Source organism: Empidonax traillii, unplaced genomic scaffold (genome assembly GCF_003031625.1).
Source record: "Empidonax traillii isolate 1590-97213 ecotype Southwest subspecies unplaced genomic scaffold, ASM303162v1 scaffold55:size2822071, whole genome shotgun sequence".
NCBI classification, from domain to species: domain Eukaryota; kingdom Metazoa; phylum Chordata; class Aves; order Passeriformes; family Tyrannidae; genus Empidonax; species Empidonax traillii.
The window spans coordinates 708529-730733 of record NW_020955248.1 but is presented as its reverse complement, the minus strand read 5'-3'; the positions used below and the strand labels follow the sequence as shown (position 1 = coordinate 730733).

The 22205-nt window shown below is 52.1% G+C and overlaps 1 protein-coding gene across 2 annotated transcripts; it reads right to left on the bottom strand.

The window, feature by feature from the left end:
* Nucleotides 1-206: 206 nt before the first annotated feature.
* On the bottom strand, nt 207-20661 carry PDGFB (platelet derived growth factor subunit B). 2 transcript variants are annotated; one of them, XM_027879397.1, is made up of 8 exons: nt 20581-20661; nt 14550-14995; nt 8030-8126; nt 4723-4806; nt 4016-4221; nt 2157-2298; nt 1582-1751; nt 207-402 (listed from the first exon to the last, which is right to left on the bottom strand). In XM_027879397.1, the coding sequence occupies exons 2-7, from the start codon at nt 14703-14705 to the stop codon at nt 1615-1617; spliced, it is 822 nt and encodes a 273-aa protein (XP_027735198.1). In that variant the 5' UTR covers nt 14706-14995; nt 20581-20661; the 3' UTR covers nt 207-402; nt 1582-1614. The 2 variants fall into 2 exon arrangements, with proteins under 2 accessions (XP_027735198.1, XP_027735200.1); XM_027879399.1 differs by lacking the exon at nt 20581-20661 and having other exon boundaries at nt 1586-1751; nt 14550-15082.
* Nucleotides 20662-22205: the final 1544 nt, after the last annotated feature.

Genomic DNA, 22205 nt, shown 5'->3' with positions numbered 1-22205 from the left:
GGTCTTCTCCTTCCCTTAGAAGACATTGGACCCACTTTCCTTTTCACATTTTCCATCCTGTCCTCTGTAGCAAGGAAGGCATTGTCCTGTCCTCGTCACAAGTTGTGGCTGTTGGCGTTCGTGGTTTTATTTGTACTTTGTTCTTTTCTCATATATATATATAAATATATATATATAAAGGTCATCTTTGTCCTTTTGTGTGTGTGTGTGTGTGTGTGTGTGTAAAACTTTAAAATTATGCTAATAAATGAAAGAAGGGAGGCTTTGGGGGGAGAAGGTCCACTGATGGAAAGGGAAGCACCAATTGCCGTCTGAATCAGACGTCGAGGCAGATGGACAAAGAGGAAAAGTTATCACTCCAACGACCCCATGGGGGCAATACAGCAAATATATTAAATAAACCTGGAAGTGAAACAAAACCAAACACAGCATTAGAATATGTAACTCTTTCCCCCTGCAACTACTTTTCTATTCCCTTTTCTCCTCTGGAAATGTTTGTGTCAAAATGCCAGATTAGAAGGCCGGAAGGACTTTTGACCTTCGCTATTTTTTACCCTGAGCAGCTTGAGCCAGAGCTGAGATTTGCATGGGTTTGCATCATTTTCTACCCTGGGAACTTTAGGCCAACCAGCAGAATCCTGGGATAATTCGAGCCCTCATAGCACTAAGCATGGGAATCCCAATCCCGAGACACTGCCAGGTGCCCCTTTCCCCCAGCGCCTGAAATGCCACAAATGGAAGCCTGCCATCTCCTCTCCCAGGTGAGGGGAAGTGAATGTGAAGTCAGTGTCCTGGGCTCATTCAAGGGGCTGCAGCAGAGCTGGAACCACTGAGCCATGGGTCAGGGCTCTCCCTGTTAAGCTGTGTTGCCTCTCTCTACTCTTTCTCTCTTTTCTGTACCTTTCCCTCTCATGGGGAAGCAGGGCTTATTCTCCTTTCCCTTGTTCCAGTGAAATTCTTCTGATGATGAGGGAATTACTCCTGTTTACACAAGTCATGGAGAGAAAAATCAGACCCTGGCCTGATGAAGTCCAGATCTCTTGCCAGAGATTCCAGTTCTCCTTTTCCCTGCTATGACCTTTCTTATGCACGTAGGTTTCCCGCTAGGCAAATGATGAACTGAAAGTGTTGCTCCTTTTCAGTCTTTCTGCCAACTCAACTAATGAAATAAAAGGAAAAGAGATCCCCAGAGCAACGCTGATTCTCTGCTTTTGATGGAGAATCAATAGAGAAAGGAGGATGGGAGTTGCTCCACAGAAGAGATGAATTACATGGACCCTGAGGGGATTTAGGTGTAGAGAGAAGTCAGGCTTGTTTTCTGTCTGTAAGGAAGGCAGGGAAGGGAGAGGGCAGGGCCCAAGAGCAAGGATGGCTAGAGCAAGGATGGCCTGATCCTTCCAACTTAAAGGCGTAAATAGGACGCGTATGTTGGCACCCAACCTAGTCCTTCCCCCTTCTTCAGCCCAGGTTTGATCCTGCAGTAGCCCCACGCTGAATAAGTGGCCAGTGCTGTGGGAAGGGTCCAAGATGCCATGTCCCGGGAGGACATCTCTCCCAACTGGAAGAGTAGCTTGCTGTTACCTGCCTTGTGCTCTGTCTCCCCTGCCAGCACTTCTATGCTATGAGGATTTCTTTCAGCACTTTCTTATCGTTGACATGCTTGTACTTCTTATGTTTCCTCTTCTGTGCCGGCGGCCGGCGTACTCGCTGCCTCTGAGAGACAGCGGCTGTGGTGAACGATGGTGACAAGCCTGCCAAAACAGAGGGGAGAGTGTCTGTACAGCGAGGGGCAGCCGGCTCATGTTGAAATATCTTTCTCCGCACCCTGTCAACAAAGAGCTCTGCAACAGAAGGGCCACAAGGCCTCTTTCTGTTCCTCTGTCCCTTGTCCTCTGTTCTCCACAGTCTCTGCCCTCTCCCTTTTCCCACCATGCCCTTCCCCTCACCTCTCACCTTCCCCTCCTTCATTTCCCTCAGTTTCAGCCCCTTGCTGGCAGGCAGACATCCTGGGAAAGGTCCCTCAGCTGGTATAAACCAGCGAAGGCCTGTGGGATTCACTGTAGCTAAGTAGACTGAAACCAGTGGAGGGCTCTTCCCTCTCTCCCCAGCCTCCCTTCTCATGCCTCCCTCCATTCTACTAATGCCAAGATCCTTACGTCTCTGTTCACGTGGCCCTGGACGGATGTTCCTGGGAGGCGGTCGGAACACAGCTTCACACCGACACTGCACATGGTCCTCCAAAGGCACAACAACTTTTTTGAATTTTGGCTTCCTCTGGACAAATTCGATCTTGTTCACCTGTTTGGAAGAGAGAAGCAAGCAAAAGATTAATACAGCTGGGCTCCCACTCTGTAAAAACAATCAGTGTCAATGTTCTTCAGTACGGGTTTTCTTCCTAAAGGGTCAGAAGGCAGCTTACGAAGCATGGTTCAAGTTTGGGGGTGGTGTGTACAGCAAATAATTCTGAACATACCAGCAGAGCAGACCCAGACCAGACAAGTTTGGATGTCTCTGGTTGGCTCTCCTGTTCCTAACTATTGCTGCTGCTCAAGCAGGATGACTGGCTGATCACAGACAGAAACAAGGAGCATGGAGAGCTTGCTATCCTGTTTCTGACAGATGTGATGGTGGAGACCCGGGGGCAACCAGAACGAACTCCCACAGCAAATTACAGAAAGAGCAAAAGGAGAAAAACTCAGGCCCAATGCAAGCTAACATAGCTTCACCAGCTTTGCTGAGGCCTGTCTGAATTTGTCTCAAGCTCTTTAATAACTTGCGGGGCTGAAGCCCTCAGCTCTGTGTTTCATGGGAAAGGCGGTGCTCTGGAAATTCCCTCGGACTCTCCACCAGTGCTGAGTCAGAGGGAAGACACATTGCTCCACATCCCACCACAGGGCACAAGCTTTCTAGGGGGTCCTCCCACTCCAGCAGCGGCCGGGCCTGACCCCACTCAGCTTATCTAACAAGCCTGCGGTCCCTGAGGAGCTCCGCAAGCTATAAATACTCACTGCGCCGTGTGTCTGGGATGGAATTCCTCTAAACCCACTGCCCCCAGCAGCATCCCTCAGCCAGTGCTGAAGCAGCCAGGCTGTTTATCTTTCCTTGAAAGCCCACTCCACACACTTCAGACCACACGCTGCTCACTAGACAAACACTTCCAGCCAAACAATAGAGAGACCTCTGTCCTCAAAGAAACCATTTCCAGGTCACTTTTTCAGGCTGGCTTTTGACCTCTCACTTGTTTTTTTCCAGAAAAACAACTCCTGCTCCCCCCTATTTTTCCCTCATTCAGCCTGGCTTTTCTGAGAAAGGAATTTCCTGATGAAAAGGGCTGTGTGAATACAATCTCTCCCAGCCAACCTCTGCTGCCTGCCCGGGGGAGTCTCTTACAGCTCAGGCAGAGGATTAGTACGGGATGAATATTATTTTTAAACAAGCTGTCTGGGAGGAAGCTGTGAGGAGATCACTGGTAGCTGTGAGGGGAGGATCAGAGCAAGAGGTTAGCCATCAGGTGCCTGCTGGCTGCTGGAGCAGGTCAGGAGGTAACTGTGGGCTGAGAAGGAGAAGCTGCTTCAGTGCATGTCTTGGAAAGAAGCTGCAGCAGCAGTGGGGGGAAGGAGACTGACGCTGCAAGCCCTCCTCTTTTTGCAACAAAAACAGTTCCCCTGATGAAAGCACCCCATTTCTTCTGCTCTAATGCAGTAGACAAGGCTGCCTCGAGCCATAGAAAGACCCATGGCATGGAGCTGCAGCTGGGGATGATGCCCTGTGGCTCTACGTGGTGACAGTCCCCAGCTGCTGGACAGCACCAGCCCTCCCAGCAGCTGGCATGGACGTGACCGGCACCAGTGGCTGCAGCGCTGCATGGCCAGTGCAGAGGTTGTGACCACAGACAGGGTGCAAGGCAGGCAGCTGCGTGAGCCTTGCATCTGAAACCCACCGTGGGCTTGGTTTTGGGGCATTGAGATGGCAGTGGGCGGCAGGAGGAGGGAGCAGCGGGAGGTGTCTCCCTTACCTGGACGTGCCGGACACGGATCTGTGTGGGGCGACACTGCACGTTGCGGTTGTTGCAGCACCCGGAGCAGCGCTGCACCTCCACACAGGGCGGCCACACCACAAAGTTGGCATTGGTGCTGTCCACCATGTTGCGGGAGATTTCAAAGACCACCTCCCGCGTCTTGCACTCCGCAAGGACAGCTGTCTCTGCTGCTGCCAGGGCATCTGTGAGGGCCAAGAGAATAACGGGGGATGAAATGGGCTTCGCAGCTGTTACCAACCCACTGCGGCCACCTCTGCTGGAAGAGAAAGACCCTGCATGGCTCTCACACACACACACACACACACACACATGTTCTTTCTCCTTCTCCCACCCCTCCAGCTCCCTCCCTGTACAAAGCCATGCCCTGTGGAGGAGGTCCCGGTAGAATGATGCTTCTCACTGCAGCAGCACAGTCCTAGGCAGGAGATGACAGTTCTTTAGAGCAAACCAGGACTGGCAGGATTTAAAGCAGAGCAGCTTGAAGAGCTCCAGACTCCCTCTCCTGCCCTCCTGGGGTGTAACACCCAGCTCCTAGTCAAGGCCCAGATCCTCATTCTCATCTGCGTACACATACACGCTCACTACAACCTCTACCCCTACATCTGTATCTCAGACACTCGTCTGCACCCACCCATGGCTGCTAAGTGCTGCAACAATCACGAGGTGCAAGACCCCTGACTCACCTAGGCTTCGTCGCTCTCGAGACAGGGCCACAGGGTTTTGACCAGGCTGAGTTGCATTCAGGCTCAGGCTCGAGCTATCCTGCTCTGCAAAGGGAAAGACATGACCTTATAGCACCAGGTACAGGCAGGAGAAGACAGCAGGCACTTGTGCTCAGATCATCAGGCAAAGTGGAGGGACATGGCACAAGCCACAGCCCCGGAACATCACGCTAGGTGTAAACCCACCAGCAAGGTCACAGCTGTGCTGGAGCACACTCTAGGTTTGCCCTTGGCTCAGACTGGGCAGCTCAAAGCAACAAGCTTATCATGAAAGAGGGGTCCCAGTCAGGTCTGGAGGAGGAAAACTCCAGCTCAAGAACGATAAGGTCCATGCCAGGGCTTTTTGGTATCAGAGAGGAGTAGCAGAGGGATTCAGATCGGCCAGCTGAGACCAAGATACAGCAAGGAGGATCAAAGACCAAATAGAATCAGCAGAACATTTGGTATATAACACTGAGGTGCCTTGCAGGGGTGGCTTGGGACTGGGAGAGCTGGGAGGTGAGAGGGCAGGTGAAGGAGGTGATGTGCGATAGGTGGAGTGCTTGCTTTCTCCCTCCCACCACACCTCAGCTGCTCTAGGTTAGAGCAGTTTTGTGACAGAATAACAGAAAAATAGAGTTAAAATTACTTTTCCTCTATACTACTCTTAGGTAAGTGGCAGGATCTGGAGTTGGTTCAGTCAGCGATGGGAGAGGAAGACCGATAGCATTCAGGCCAGCCCTGAGCGGTTCCCTCCCACCCCACTGCTTTTTCCCATAGGAAGTGCTGAATAGAGAAATGCCCATAATCCCCATGGAGCACTCCAACACGCAGCCCCTCCTGAGCTCCGGACAATGGCTGCACTCGAAGATAGCTCCCACCCAGCCACAGCTCTTTCCTTCTCTGACCTGCTTTAGCAGCTGAAGGAAACTGAATGGACGTCAGCATCAAGGGAGCAATTTTCTTAAAGGGAATTTGGGGCCAGTGGAAGATCTCTGTTTATCAGATGCGTGGTGGAACGGACTTCCCTTACCTGTTATGTCCCATTCCCCTTCCTCAGCCCTACCCTAGTGCAGCCCTCTTATAAGGGGAAGCAGAGACTTTGCTCTCTGCTCAGCTCTGCAGCAGCTGCTGAAGGACTGGGGATAGGTGCACAGAGGCAGGAATCATATATGCCTGAGCAGTCAACATCTACACGTGAGGTGGAGAGACAGACAGACACCCTTTAAAGCAGCTGGAGAGGTGTGATCAGTTCTAGCTGCTATTTATCTCTCCCTGAGGCAGATGTCCAGAAGGAGAACTGGTGGATCACACTGAAGAAGGGCCTGTAGTTCTCCTGGGGCTAGAGAAGATGCCTGGATGACTGGCTTAGATGATACACCTACTTTGCAGGCAGCCACAGTTAAGGGAGATGACTCCCACTCTACACACCTCTGTTGTTGGGTCTACAGTTGTGTCTAAGGTCAGGAGAGCACTATCTCAGCTCATCTGCCTCCTGGAGCTGCCTCATTCTGGCTGCTTGTGCAGTTGGTGGAGAGAAGCAGCTGTGACACATACAGGGTGCATGGATAGCACAGGGAATAGCTCCAGACACTTTGGTATTATTTTGATAACATACTAATTAGCAAATACTCTAATTCCACACAGAGCAAGCAAATGTCAATGCCCCTCAGTATCTAGGAGCAGATGAGAGCCACGGAGTGCAACGAAGAAACTGCTTCACAGCACCACTTTCTGTTTCCCTCACCAGCCTTTCCCATAGGGGACCTGAAGTGAAACCAGTGACTCAAAGCTCCACAGACTTCTCCCATACCTCTGGGCTTCTCGAGACAACAAGAGAAGCCCATTTTATTTCTTAGCCATGAGGGTGGTTAGTAACTGTGATAGAGATTATCTGTTCCTTAGACACCAGGCTGTAACAGACTGCACACATCTTCTCAGCTGCTCCTTCCCCACCTCTCCATCCTCTGCTGCCTTGGACTTTATCACATGGGGGGAAATGACACACACAGTGCCTTTTGAGCACAGGTTGAGTTGATGAGAGGACAGAAATGGAGGGGGAAAATAGCAACAACTGTTGACAAGAAAGGAATCTCCTATTGAAAACCATGTCCCTCCCTCCTCCAGGTTGTCCTTCTACACCCCAGGTCAGCATTGAAGACAGTTGGGATGGGGGGGACTAGCCTGGGACAATCCAGAACGGCTAATTTTGGAAGTTGCCCCATTGTGTGGCTCGTGGACAAGGAGGAGGGAACTGGTGAGGGCAGGGAGTGGCCCTGGCAGTGGTGGGGAGCCTCGTCGCCTCTTTCTAAGACAAACAATAGCTGAACGCAGCTGGTGCCCTCCCCCTCGCTTTCCCCCCCTGCCCCTCCAGGGCCGTTTTGAAAGGCAGCGGGAATGCTTTTGAGACTGCGCCAGTGGTTGGACTGGCATAGGAAACAAAAGCAGGAAATTCTGTTCCCCCGTAGATAGTGTCTCGGCAAGGATTACAAAGCTCCAAACAGACAAAACACGAGAGAGAAGGCGAGCTGGGGGGGCTGGGGGACGACGGGCGGGAGCAGGGTTAGAATAGAAAGGAATTTGCTCTGAAGAGATCGTTTATAAATAAATTCCTGGGCCAGCCCAGCCGCCGTGGCGCGTGCTCCAGTTCCCACACGTGCCGACCCCTCCACGCTTCGCTGCTCCTGCTGCTCACTGCACTCAGCCCCGGCCAAGTGACCCCACGGCACTGCAGCCCCTGGAGCTCTTATCTACGGGCAGAAGGTGAAGCGATGGTACCCTGACTTAGCCCCTGTCCCGTATCTCACCCCTGGACACGTGCTCTGCAGCGCTTATCCTAAGAGCCTCTGGGAGCCCATGGCCTTTTGTGGATGCTAAACCTGAAAACCCACTCAGCCCTTCCCTCCTCTGTCACCCTATTTCCACCTCCCATTTTGCCACCTCCTAAACTGATCTGTGTCCAGTTTAAGCCCTCCTGCCTGGGTGAAAAGTGTTGACCTCAGTTTTTTGGACTCACCTTGCCCAGCTCCTATTATTTTTGGAAGCCAGTGACCCTCATTAGACCAGACAGCTAGTAGGAGATCTAAAAAGGCATCTAATTGCCTTTAACTCCCACAAGTTTCAAGGGGACTAGGTGTGTAAATAACCAGGTCCTGGCTCCTAAATGGTCCCTATATTTACAGTGAGGTCTATCAGTGTTGATAACGTGCCTGCTGGAAAATGGAATATCCCTGCCCAACCCCCCAAAGACTTAAGAAAAAATAGAGGAGTGTTTGGTGAAGAGATTTACCTACGGAGTCTATCCGCAGGGCACGCTGGAGGTCACTGATGGAGCGCACTGATCTGCCACCCAAAATCTCGTAAATGTCTTCAGGTATGGGGTCCCCCTGCCAGATGAAAAAAAAAAAAAAAGAAAGGGAGAAACAAGCATTAGAGAGGTGATCTGCAAATACTGAGTGGGTCATGGAGCAGAATGGGGGTAAGCAAGCAAGCAGGAGACACAACCAGCAAAATGCAGATACGCGTTGTCTTGCGTTGGCTTTTAAACCTTCAGGGCTTTGCACCTCATGAAGGCATGAGCCTGAAACCTAAACAAAAGCAAGAGAGCCCGTCTTGGTGTCTCTCACAAAGTTGTCTGGAGACTAAAAAAGCCAAAAAATACCCAGGCTGTGCAGCAGAGCCCTGAACACTATGCGAGCAGCCAACAAGGCTTCCTTCTCCGGTGCTGTATGAGTTCTCCAGGTGGCTTCTCATTCCTGCTGCCTGCAGTAAAGGCGTTTTAACAGACTTCCCTTACACTATCAGATAAAACCTTCCCAATATTTCCCTCTGTTATGAAACTCCCTCACGGGCTTTGTCAGTTATCGTGTGTATGTGCGTGTGCGTGCGCGTGTTTTCAAACCACAGAGGCCCAATAATATACATCATTTGCATACTCTTTTTTAAGGAAAAAAAAAAGATAAGGGGTGGAGAGGAAGACTGACCTTCACAGCTGAGGCTGCTCTAGCATGAGCCCACAGTGAAACCACAAAGACTGCAGGGAGGTGGTGGGCTGAGGAGCTGATTTGGAGTAAGATACATATGGGAGTTGGGATGTCACTGCATACCAGCACCAAAAAAACTTAAATTAGCAGGCTTAGCAACATCAGACAATGGGCCAAATTCAGAGTTTGTGCAGGCAGGTGCAATGCCATCAGCATCTTGGGAATTTTACTCTGAGTGGGTCCCAGTGACAGCACTTAACAAGACTACAAAGGAGCGGTGTGGGAAAGCAAGTGCTGATTAAAACATACTTCCGAAAGACTAGAAAAAGAGATGGAGGAAAGTACTGGCCAAAGTGTTTGCTTTGCTCCCAGCTCTCTTCATTCAGGGCTACTCAAGCGGAAAAGCTGCTCTTTCAGCTGGGTGCTGGATGGTGTCTGAGCCACAGCCCTACACATGCCCCTGTAACTGAGAGGAGAGCTTGGCTCGTGTGCTTGTGAAACACAGAGATTTTCTTGTGAGTTTTTATGGTGGCATGTGTGTGGTCCTCCAGTGTGCAGCTATTCTCTCCCTGCCTGTGTTCAGTGCAGAACACTTCCCTTCCGATCAAAGCTGAGAAAACCCACCAGGCAGGTGGCTAAACGTTGGCTTTAAAGCTTGAGGACTTTTGCATGGCTGACTGAGCCTGGCACTCTCTCACATATGCCTGTCCCTTGGACACCCACTGTTCACTTCTATAGCAGGGCAACAGGAGTGGTCCCTCCTCAGCCCTGCCAGACCACCCTGTAGTACTCAACTAGGACACGGTGGCGCGAAGGCTGCTGCAGCCCAAGTTATGGGGCAGAAACCTCGTGGGAGAGCTGCAGAGCAGACAACACTAGTGTCCTGAACCTGTGCAGCCAGATCCCCCAGAGAGCTTGAGTCAGATCGAGCCCCCCTGCCCCGGTCCATCCCTGTCACTGTCACATCTCACCACAGATCTGGCTCTCTGCCTGCAGCAAAAAGCAGATTTTACATCCCCAGGCATTACTTCTTCAGTCTCTGAGGGAGAGGGAAGCAGCATCAGTGATGAATACACAGCAAGAGAGAGACTTGTATAATTCAGGGATCACTGAATAGCTGTGAAATGAAGATGCCTTCTGACAACTCCTGCTGCGTGAGGAAGAGGGGGACCAACAGCCCAGTGCCAGAGAGGTTCTGCAGCACTTCCCTGCCTTGTGCCACACACGTTTACTGGAAAAGGGATCATTTGCAATTCCCGGTACTTGCAGTCAGAGCTCAGCGCTGGGTAGTGAAATTGCAGGCTTTTAATGTTTGCACCTGTCAGCTAAATGCATTTGTGTACGAATGCTGCTCTGCACGGACGCCCCTGGTCCTTCCTGACACTTAATACGTGTAGGAAATGGAACTTTATTTTAAACTCCAGCAGTCACTGGGGGAGAGCGTGGGCAGGTGTTACGAGACTCGGGGACTTTGGAAGCGAGCTGGGAGGTGTCACCTTGCTATCTGAGCAGGGGAAACAGATATGAATCAGGGATTGCAAATGCAGGCCCTCAGGATTTCTGGGGACTGCCTGCAGGAATAAGCTCCACTCCCTGCTCACAGCGGCAGTTTTAGACGCCAATTTTTTCTTGATGCAGATACTACCAGCATGCCTATGGTGTAACACCAGCCCACATGGCTCATAATCCTGTTCTCCTCCCCCATTTTTGTAAGGCAACTCTGCTAGTGACAACTGCAAGCCTGTGAAGCTCCTTCCTTTACCCTTGTAGTGCAGAACCAAGTCCAAAGCTGGCCTAAGAACAGCTACACAACCTGAGCTGCCACACCTTGTCCTTGCTCCCTTTGGGATCTGTCACTGGGAACAGCCATGCCTCTGGCCTCCCAGCACTATGCCTGAGAGCCTCTGAGATCAGGGCACCACACACACCCAGGCTTAGGGCACCCGTGGGGATGTGACACAGGGACGCAGAGGTCCATCAGCCATGTCCACCTGATCCTATGGGATCAGAAGGTGGAGGAGCATTGCAAGATGTGGGATCCCTGACAGACTAGCCCAAGCAGCTGGTGCTTTTCCTGCTTAGCAGCTCCTCTGGAGTTATTTGTCTAACACAGGTTAACAATCTCCTTTTTTAACTGTGCGGCAGATCAAAGAAGACTTTTGTCTCAATGGACTCTTGGCTGGCTGTCAAGTGCCCCAAGGCCTGGCCTCGTATTCCTGCGAGGCCCTGAATTCTTAGAAGAAAGTAAGTTTGTTCTTCCCTCCCTCCCACTGCCCCCCAGTTCCTGACTCTTCCCTGAGCTGCAGGGGCACCCCCTAATCTGCCAGTCCCTTGGCAGGGACGTCCACTCCCCTTCTTGAGCAGGGTGCTGGTGCTGGTGCGTGAAGGGCATGCCACAGTACATCTGACAGAAGCCAGCAGAGCACCTGGGCAGGGGCCCTGCCGGCCCTGCAGCACCCTGTGCTGTGGCTGTGACGCTGGGGCGTCTTGGCACATCAGCTTTGCCTCCCTCCTCCCAGACATCCAGCAGCGCTGCTTGGCCACTGCAAACCAACACAGATGCAGCAATGCCCTGCAAACAAGACATTCTCCTGCCCTGCTCCCCACACATGCACTCCCCCAAAACCTGCCTCCTCTCTAACCCCACCACCTCTTGCCTCTGGAGTTTTCTGCCAACATATGCTTTTGATCATGAGGGATGCTGAAAGGCCCCCTCACCATCACCTGCTGTCAAGGTAGTGCAGGAAATATGCAGGACTATGCTCCAGTCCTCCCTTGGTAAAGGGTTTCAGAGTCTTGCCTGAAGGTGAGTCTCTTGTTAGCACAGCAGGTACAGAGGAGGGAGCAAAGACTGTGCAACCAGCAGGGAAGGCAGACCCTCAGGGCTCAAAGAAACCAGTCAAGGGTACTCCCAAGGTGAGGACTCCTCCAGTTCCCTTTTCTGTGCTAGTGTGCGTACACACACCCACGTGTGACTCCACAGAAGGACAGAAAGGTAGCAGCAGTACCAGTTTGGGAATGGCAGGGAAGCACACAGCTATCTGGTCCTCTGCCCAGGAGATAAGAACTTTCTGAGTACCTCCACACTGACCATGGCAAGGAATCTTAGCAGCAGGGTCTCGAATGATCAGCTAGGCAAAAACCTCCAAACAAACAGCGTTTTTTAATTCCCTCTGAAGCTGATGTGAGGACCCTGAGGGGAGACTCCACCGCATTCCCTGGCAGAAAGCAACACCAGCAGCACCCGCCACCAGCCCTCCCCTGGCACAGGGCTTACACCCTTCTAGCACCATTCCAGGCTACAGGGGGACTCCGACGTCTGCCTGCCAGAGGACCCCACAGCAGGCACAACCCTCATCACATTAGCCCCTTCCATGTGGGATGGAGGGTTATGTTTTCCCTCTTTAAAATAATCAAACAATGTTTGATCTAGCCCACATTCCTAAAATACAGCCAGACCTACCCACCCTTTTCCCATTTCAAAGGGGACTCCACCACTCCTCCATGCTCCCCCCACACCTCCCTGGCAAGGGCTGGAAGCATTTCCACCCCGGGGGCTGGCTGTGTCCTGGCAGCACTGCAAACAGCACAGGAACCCTGTCATTCTCTCCTGCTGCTTCACATCAGCTGATGGTGAGAGGGAGGCAGGGACGACTCGCCTGGCTCCTTCCACGAGCTCACCCCAGACGTGTCATCCATCCCAGCTTCCACTGCTTTGTCCTTGTCACTGCCTCACGCTAGGAAGACTACGGAAGAACGCTGGAGCTGGGCAGCAGGAAAATACAATGGGGACCTGGGCCGAGCTTATAAGCAAGCGCCCAGCCACACCTCATTCCTTGGGAATTCCAGAAAGCCTGCCAGTGGGGCTTCACCCCAGCACAACCACGATGGGCTCAGCCCATCTCTGTAAATGTTGCAAGGCAACTATTATAGCCCGCAGGGCAAATGCAAATAGGCTTAGCATCCTCGCTTCCCAACTGGCAAATACCTTCCCGCTGAGGCTTGTACTCCCTCCGGCTGGAAGAGCTCCAGGGCCCTCCAGCTCCAGGTGGGTGTGATCGCAGAGGGAGAGGGACTAAGGAGGCTCCGTTTCCTCCTTCAGGCCTCTACTGATCTGGGGAGCTACTGTTCCTCATGCACTTTCTCTGTCAGGGCTGGGAAGAAGTGCAAGCTCCGTTCAGAGGACAGTTATGGTTCAGCAGTCTGGTGGGAACTGTGCTGTGAGTGCTTGGTGCAGAGGGTGCAACAAACACACTGCCCTCAAAGTAGATGTGGGGACTGGCTGCAGGCAGAAGCATCTACCCAAGCAGAAATATTCTTGGTTCTCTGGCCATACAATGACAAATATCACAATGAAACCTAGGGCCAGAATTCCCTACTAGGCTATCACAGAGCTGTGCGGTATTTCAGTGTGATTACAGCACCGAATAACAGCCCCCTGGGATCAGACACTTTCCACCTTCACCCTTCCCCAGCACCAACCATAGCTGACATTTCACGCTGCATGGGAGGGAGAGATCTGAGCTATCCACAGAGGAAATACCATCCTCTGCCCAAAACAAACATAACCACTGGGCAGCCCACAGCTTTAACTGCTTCCTTTTGTGGCTTGGGCAAGGGCAAAACGGGCCTATAGGAAGATAACGTGATGCTTTGCACCCAACCTCTTCCTTGACACCCCACAAGGGGTGTCCCACTCCCCTGCCCAAAAATGAGGAAGGAAAAGAGAGAAATTATGCAAAGGGAGGAAAGTTTTGGTGGAAAGATATGTCCTGCCCCTGACAACCAAGTTGCAGATCCAGCCCAGAGTTTTACCATGAGCTGAAGTGAGAACCTAGCACTGTGTGGGAATGTTAGGAGGTTTCTGGTCCCCTCAATCTGCACACCATCAGATGATGAAACATGGTGGCAGAGGTCAGAGGATTTGGGGGCTTGGGGCTCCTTTTCCACAGCCATGGCTTGGGATGAGGCTTCAGGGAAACTGAAGAGGGCTAGGATGTTCATTCAAATTCATCACCTGGCCCCCACCCTCTGCCCAGCTTCCTCCTGAGCAGAGCGTTCAGGATCGCACGACAAGATCCTTGTGTGACCGTGGAAGCACAGCAGACACCTCCTGCCTCTTCCCACCACCCCAGCTGTGGGCACGCCTTGCTGTACAACCGTGCCACTCGGTGTTGGTGCCTCTACCCACACCAGCCCCTTCATTGCCACCTCCAAACCCCCACGCCCTTTCTCCACCAGTCCCTTGGCGATGCAAGGGTGGGTTTCACACCGTGTGTTATTCCAGAGGTGCCAACTGGGCCTTGTTCCCTGCCGCACTCACGCTGCAGCGATGCCAAAATCACTGGACGGGGTGAAAGGCTCGATGGAGCCGGCACCCGCCCCGGGGTGACAGCCCTGGGCGAGGCAGGGTGGGAAGCTGCGGTGTCCCCGCAGCTCCCCAGCAGCACGCTTTCTCCCACATTAGCCAGGGGCCGCTTCGGCCTGGTACGTCCCCTGTCCCTGCAGACGGAGGCGGGGAATGTATTCCCAGGCAAAGCGCCTCCGGCGGCCCCGTCCCGAGGGAGCGCCCGCTCCAGAGGGGTGCCCGCTCCAGCGGTCGCTGCCCGCCGTTGGCGCACCCGCCGCAGTCCCTCCCTCGGAGAGGGGTCGGGAATCGCCCGCCCGCCCGGGCCCCGAGCCCCCTCCGCGCCCTCCGCTCCCGCCCTGCCGCCCCCGGGCTTCCCCCGCCGCACCTGCGGGGCGGGCGCGGCCGCCGCCGGCTCTCCCCCCATCCCGGGGCTGGCAGCTCGGCAGCACCGCCCGCTGCCAGCGGCGGAAACTCACCTCCATGCGGGCCAGGGGCAGGGAGAGAATGAACGCGAAGACCACGCCGAAATTCATCCCGACTCCAGGCCCCGCCGGCTGCGGGCACATGGACGGCGAGCCCCGGCAGGGAAGCGCTTCCCGCAGACAGCCCCGCGGCCGCCCGGCCTCAGGCATCGAAGGCGCCGCGAGTTCCCATGTCCCTCCAAGCCGGGCTGCGGTGGGAGAATCGCAGGAGCCCTCTGGAAGAGGACGTGGAGGTGGTGGTAGTGGTGGTGGTGAGGGGAGACAGAAGTAATTCTCGGTGACTCGCCTGCCTCTGCGCTATCTCATAAGCCCGGCTGGAAAAAAATGCAGTCCCTCGGAATTATACACATCCAGAGTCTACGTCCCCCTTGCCGCAAGGGATGCTTCAGTGGTGCCTTGGCTAGGTGGTCCACATGCTATTCTTCCTCTTGGTATTCTTCCTTTTTTAAAAAATATATATATGTAAAAGCTTTTACATGCAGGTAACAATGTCTCAATGTTCTTAGAAAAAGATGATAGTAACAGAATAATAACTAAAAAAAACAAAACAAATCAAAACAAAAAACAAGCAAACAAACAAACCCACAGAAAAAAAAAACTTTTCCGAAGTTTGATGCGAAATCCAAAAAATGAAATCTTCCTTAAGGTGTCCTTTTCTTAAAATGCTCCTTTCCTTCCTTATGCCCTCTTGCTTTTTAGCAAAAAGTTGCTAGTGTACATTGAATTTTTTCGCCTTACATTAGATTCTGGCTCGGGTGCCTTCTCGTTCCAAGTGTTGGCAGTTTGCTTGGACGGGAGGTTTGCTTTGGGTTTGGAGACAGGTGAGAGCAAATTTTTTCACTCTGGGTTGCGTGCGTGCGTGCGTGTGTGTGTGCGTGTGCTGAGCCTTGACAAGCCTCAGAGCAGAGCCGCTGATGCTGCCTCCTGCACTCTGTTGCAACAAGAAAGAAAAACCAAAAAAATGCAGAAAAGGTAAATTGCAGGAGAGACGAGGCTTTATTTTAGTCTGCGAGCTGCAAGAGAGACTAAACTGGCACTTGGGGCTGCTCCTTTTATGAAGGAGAGGAGATGGGTGGAGCATAACTTGCCACCCTCCTCTTGGCTGGGTATCAAGCGAAAAATCTAGCGAGGGAGTAGCAGTCCATTGCTGACAAAATAAAAAGTGTGTTAATTTAAATGATAAATTAATTAAAAATGACTAATGCTGCAGTAACCTGTATAATGTGGCTTTAATATCGCGTGAGGAATGGGGACAGAAATTCCTGCCTCCTCGGCAAGAGATAAGAAGAGAGGAGTTCCCGGCACGGTAGTTTGTTATTTTTTTTGGCCCCAGGTTCTCACTGTTTCAGTCTGGAGCCCATTTCTCTGAGCTCCACTCGCCGCCTTCCTTGCCCTGCTACAGCACTAGCTCCAGGGAGAGAGGCGGCTTTAATATCTTCCATCTCTTTGTGTGCAGGGGAAAAAAAAGAAGCCAGAGAAATTTACACGTTCCTGTAAGACGGTCTGGTGTTGCTCGTGGCACCCGGAGGTATTTTGCTGCATGATTATCTCCACGATGTAATAAACATCTGAAGGGAAATTAAGCAAGCAGATATTTGCTGTGGGGGGAGAGGGATGGGGAGGGGAAGGCTGCTAACAGGTGAGTTCAAGAAGGAGTCATATCCTATTGAAAAAACACCCATACGCACGCCCTCTCATGTGCATACGAGTGATCTCCCGGCGTGGGGTTGCACACTGGCAAAGCCCACACTCCAGGCACGACCAGGAGGGGTTTCTGCACCATCTTTGTGCAGGCTCGTATCCACCGATACATTCCTGCACTGTCATGCACCGCAGGCGCTCGGCAGGCATTCACTCTGAATCCCAAGCATCTTCCCTGCTTTTTCTATGCTACGCACACGCTTCTATTCGAGCCGCTCGCATGCACAGCTACGTGCAAATTTTGTCTCATTCACACATCCCTGGGCATCCATGTGTTCTCCTTCACTCTCCCCCTCTCTCTTCCTTTCTCACATACATACACCCACTGGCATACCAGTGGCCTCATCTTGCAGTATCACACATGCTCCTTTAGACTATCTAGGTGCCTGTGAGTTTCTTGCAGCCAAACCCTCTCTAAAACACATGGTCTCACACCAGCACTCACATATGCACCATCCCAAGTGCCTGGGTATGAGGAGCAGCTACCAGAACTGAGCAGCCGGCAGCCCACCAAATGCTCCTCTGTAGCAGGCACCTGACAACACCTCCCAGGCTGGCTAGCTACACCCCTGAACCTCACTTTGGTCTCATGGATGTGGGCGTTGGTCAGGAAGCACAGCGACACAAGGAGGACTGGGGGTCCCCCATAGCTATCTTAAAATAGCATAGCTCCTCTGCTCCTCCCATCACAGAGACAGGTCATGTAGACACAAAATGGAAGGTCCTACATTAAGGCAGCGTGTCAAGGTGCTCTTGAGTCACAGGGCATCACCTCCCTTCACCCTAACCCAGAAGAACAGGGGGAAGATTTCCCTACAGGTGGGGAGTTGGTCAGAGCCATGTCAGCTCCGACGCCTGGGCCATCTGAGGTGCATGAGTGCAGAGATAAGGAGTGTCCTGGGAGTCCCTCAAACCAAGTCTAAAGTGGCTTGCTCTCAATTTTGGAGCTCAAGGGGGAGGAAGTGGAAATGCAAGGCATACCTTTGTTCATTTCTACCGCTGGAGATCTTAGTAAGTCTTTATCTTAGATGCTCCAGCCACGTTAGCCCTGTCCCACCCCAAATTCCTCAGGACGCTCTTAGAATTCCCCTCATTCTCCATCCTGTCCCGACAGCAAGCGTACCAGCCATTTCAAGTGATGATAATTTTCTCTAACCACCCAGCAGGGTGGAGTTGCTACCCTAATGTCTACCTGAGTGCTGCAACTCCTTCTGAAATCTGTAGGAGGCTTCAAAAAAAAGGTTTTAAAAGGATCTGGGTCCATCTCACCTCACTCCAGACGGCACCAGCCAAAGAAACACTTTAGCCCTGGGTTCCTTGGTGTTCAGCAGGGGGAAAGCTGAGGATTTGATATGGCCAAACCAGCTTCTGGAAGCCCTTCTATCTGGGTAGAGGGAGCTGGGAGCAGCTAGGTCCTGAATGTCCATGACCCCGCTATGTGTTCAAGGTTCATAAGGGGTCAATGGAGGCTAAGGTGCATTTTGAGGATTTCTGCCCTCAAATAAGCTAGTGTGGCTCCACCACCTTCACGCCACCTGGTTCAAGCTGTGTAGGGGGTCCCCCACGCTGTAGTGGCTGCCTGGCCAGGACAGAACAGCCTGTGTGTGGGAGGACTGATCAAACTCCTCAGCAGGGAGAGATATTGCCGCCGGAGAGAAGAAGGACTCAGCAGAAAGCTAGCAGGGACTGCTGCTTGTGTCTTGCTCAGTAGCAACAAGAGGTGCTGCAGGGTCTGATTTTGGGGGGCAATATGTGTGGTGTGGCGTATTTTTTTTTTTTTTTAATAACTGGCTACATTACATCTTAGCTGGGATAGAAATAGAGTTATTTATTTTCATGTGGATGATGCTGGGCAGTTTTTAGAAGCTCGACATCAGAAACAAAAAGCTAATCCCTGCTGAACCTCCAGACAGCAAGGAAGAGGATGTTTGGAATTTGACTAATCATCTACCTATGACCCTGCCTGGAAATAGAGCAAAGTGATATTCAAGCCACTCGGGCTTCAGTTGCTTTTCCTTACTCTTTCTGTTTTTAGAGACAGATTTTTCCCTAGTGAGGTCTTGAGACTCACTAAAGGCTGGGCCAGTCTCACTGGCGTAGTGTTCAACAGGGATGTATGTCCTTAAAAATGCTGTACCTTGAGCTGGGTGGGCTCTCCTTTGATTCTCTTACTTCTGTGAAATTAGCTTAACATTTGTCCCACAAACCCCTAAAACTAATGGGGATGACTGAATCTTCCCCTCACCTGGCCTGTGGGAGGATTGCGGAGGCCTGTGAGGCTATTGGTGTCCCAGATGTCACAGGACAAGAGTTTGAAACCAACACTACATACACTGGGAAGATGTTTCAAGGCTACCTGAAGTAGCTGAACCATGAAAATGTCCCATTAGAGCATCACAACTTGTCAAGGTCTGGTCACAGCTGTGCTAGCTGGCAACGGCCCCACAGGCAAACCACAACAAAAACAAATTTCCTAAGAGCCTGTAGCAGGGTTTCTTATTAAAATACTTTCACCACCACTAGAGCTCTCAAACTTGTGAACAGCTGAACTCATCTCCTCAGTTATTTTCTTATCACTAGGCAGGAGAGCAACACTTGTCCGAGGACAATAGGCAGTTCCTTGTTGCAAGGCTGCCCTCCCCTCATCTGGTGGAAAAAATGATCTATTAGCCACCATACATAGAGGCACGATGTGAGGGGTGATATTTGTGTTTGGGTTTTTTTATTATTTATTTATTGCATTTTTTTTTTAGAGAAGGGAGAGAGTTGTGAAACAACAGGAAGAAAAACAGGGCTTACAATGGAAAGCAAGACTCAGTCTGAACAGCTGAGATGTCTCAGCCTCTCCGTGATGAGTCCTATTTTGAAAAAAAATCAATGGAAATAAATTAGTAGGTGTTGAAAGCCGACGTGTATTCAGCCCGCCCACTCAAGGTATCTAACTTAGGTGTTGCTCCTGCTCCGGTCTCTGAGTTCAGGAGAGCGATGAGCAATCCCTACACCTACACCATGGGTCTGCCACAGCCCTCAGTGAGGGAGCAGAGCAGCCCTGACACTGAAATGAAGCACCTAGAGTAAGTTTTACGCTTAGTTTTTACCAGGAGATCTGTTCTACGGGTACACCGGTTTTACACCACAATGCCCTGTTGTGTGAGGTTTGTCCGGAGCCAAGTGATCAGAACAGAGCTCTCGTACGTAGCTTACCCTGTGGCTTACACCGTTTGCCCCAGAGGCTGCTGACATGGGAGCTGCCCTGACTTCCTAATGACTGAGTTCAGGCTAATAAAGGAAAAAGGAGGAAAGGAGAAGAAAGACCAAAGGAAGGAGACAGAGACAGGCAGGGAGCCTGGTGTTTGTATTTTGTGCTGGAGAAAGGCAGAGCCTCAGGGTACCCAGGGCTTGCATAATTTGCCTTCCCGCCCCTGGCAGGGAAAATGCTTTCCAAGGATGAGTAAAACCCTGACAGAGCCAGCGGTTCCAGGGGAAAGGGAAGGTGTCACCTGGGGAGCAGGAGTTTGATGGGACCTGCCAGGCTTCCTCTGGGAACCGCCTCTCTCTGCCTGTTTCTCCCTGTTCAGAGGGATTCCCCCAGCCCCTCACCACCTCCTTCATCTCACCCATTCCTGGCAGAAACCTGGCAGAGAGGAGAGGATGAGGAGAGCGCGCAGACACATGCAGAGGGCAGAGCACAGTCCCTGACAAAGGCAGACAGGGAGCGGGGCCGTGCTGGCCGTGCTGCCCCACGCTTTGAGGTGAAGGAGAAGGCAAAGGCATTTCACATCTCTGCGGATGTGCAGCTCGGGCAGGATTCAAAGAGAGAAGGCAAAGCTGGGGGCACTGATTTCTCAGCACTTTCCTGTGTGCATACACGTTCCTACATCAAGTGGGGAGGAGGGGATGCAGCCTTCACTGATCATATTACCATCTATTTCTCCCCCTCCCCAACCCCCAAGTTTAGGGTAGAAGGGAACAATTTCCTTACACTGGCAACCATCCATTATGTCTATGGATATGCTCCCCACCCCATTCCCCCTCTCTTTCCTGTTTTGATGAAAGGAAAAAATGTTCTGCTTTCCTTCTTTATTTTTCCAGACTGGTGAATAGCACTCGAAAGGAATTTCTCTCCCTCCCCCCTTCCCCTCTCCCAGTATAATAAATATATATGTATGTGTGTGTGAATACACCACACATCACAGGTCATCTGTTGTTTTTCAAAAGGCATATACTATTTTTGTTTCCAAATTGATTAGGTGGGCAGCGGTCCCCCTTTCCACTGACACCACCCCAAACACTGCTTCCCCTGCCCTCACCCTCTGCCACTCACCATCTCCCCATCCTTTGCCCCTGGGTCTGCAGCGAGTGGCGGTGGCGGTGGCAGTGGCAGCAGCGAGAAGGAAGCTTGCTGAGCTGAAATAAAAATAGCCCCAGCAGTTACTCAGCTCAGAACGTAACATGACTCATGATGTGAAATGAAGATGAGGGTCGAAAACCAAAAGCAAGCAGCTCTCCCCTCCCCATATCCTACCACCTGCTATTGCTGCTCACATCACAGAGCAAAACCCACTCAAAATGCTCCTCACTGGGCATCAGGGCATCGGCCAAGGTGGAGAGCCTTGTGTGCTTTCCGCCTGCGGAGATCTTTGCACCTGTGAAGACCTTTTGTACCTGCCAGAGCTGGTACTCTTACCTGCACCCGCCTGGTTGTGCCAACACTGGCTTTGATTTGATGATGCTGCACCCAGCTCTCAGCTCTTTTACCTCTCCTGAGCCGTGAGCCTTGAGCAAAACTGACATTCCACCAGTACAGTGGGAGGATGCACTCTGTAGCACCCTTGTACCAGCAGCTGGTTTGCAACAGCACAAAGGCAGCCGGGCACCTGCCGTGGTTTGAGCCTGTGAGTGGTGAGATGAGGGAGCTCATGCCCACCCATAGCCCACCCTGTGCCCCATCCCCATCACCAGGCAGGGTGCCTCCTGTGCAGTGTGGAGGACACCCTGCTCCGTGGGGTGCGTGGGAGAGCAGCACGCCTGGCATGGCAGGAGGCAGGCCGCCGCTATCTGCTGGCCTGTGTAATAAAGGAGGGAGTTTAAAAATAGACTTTGAGTTGCAGTGCCGGAAAGGCAGTGAGACGTATAGAGCGGGTGTGTATTTATCCTACACGCCCTGTGCCTGACACCCCGCTGGCACGGGGACCTGCCCCAAAGCAAAGGCACCGCTCTCCGGTCACGGGTGCTCGCTGAGGGGCCTCGTGCTGGTCCTTACACTGCCCTGCCTGTGAATGAATGGCATTGGGTGTGCAGGGTTGAGGGGAACCCTGAGCTTTGCCTCACAGGTCACAGGTCTGCTCAGAGGCACCCACCCACCGCACCATCCCAAGGCCATTCGGAACTGTAGGACACGCAGCTCTCGCCCATGCCAGACCAACACCATCTGTGGCTCCTCCACCCCCTGTATACCCAGACTAAGTGGCATCTCTCAGGACAAAGCCTTTCAATAGATCCCCTGCCCTCTGCCCTCTCCTGAACAATGAGAAATCAAGGAATATTGTCCAAGCTGAATAAAAAGATCTAAATTTAGAGTGTCTGATGTGTTCTTGGTTTCCTGCCATAACTCCCCTCCTCCTCCCCGGCCTCCCTCTCCATTGCTTGCTTAACGTTGTGCACAGAAAGATTTCTGATGGGGTGAGATCACCACCAAGACCCTGTCTCCCCAGTGATGAGACAGAGGGGAATTCCAAGTTTGACTCTAGACTCTGTTTTTGCAGGGCAGGGAGGAGGAGAGCACACCGTTTTTTTCCTCACCGGCTTAGATGTGCACAGAAGAGAGGGAAACCTGAGATCATGAGAGAGGAAACTTTCTCTCTCACTTCAGCCTCCTCATGTCCTGACCCTGACATGCCCCAAACACTGTCCATTTGTTTCAATCTGCTCTTGGCATCCTCTCCGACA

What these genes read in the sequence shown, in the direction of transcription:
- PDGFB (XM_027879397.1), bottom strand. Translation starts at nt 14,705, where the DNA reads ATGCCTGAGGCCGGGCGGCCGCGGGGCTGTCTGCGGGAAGCGCTTCCC. An exon ending in CCTGCGGATAGACTCCGTAG is followed by an intron (nt 4,807 to 8,029) that starts GTAAATCTCTTC and finishes TTCCCTTTGCAG; the next exon opens with AGCAGGATAGCTCGAGCCTG. An exon ending in TCGAGAGCGACGAAGCCTAG is followed by an intron (nt 4,222 to 4,722) that starts GTGAGTCAGGGG and finishes TGGCCCTCACAG; the next exon opens with ATGCCCTGGCAGCAGCAGAG.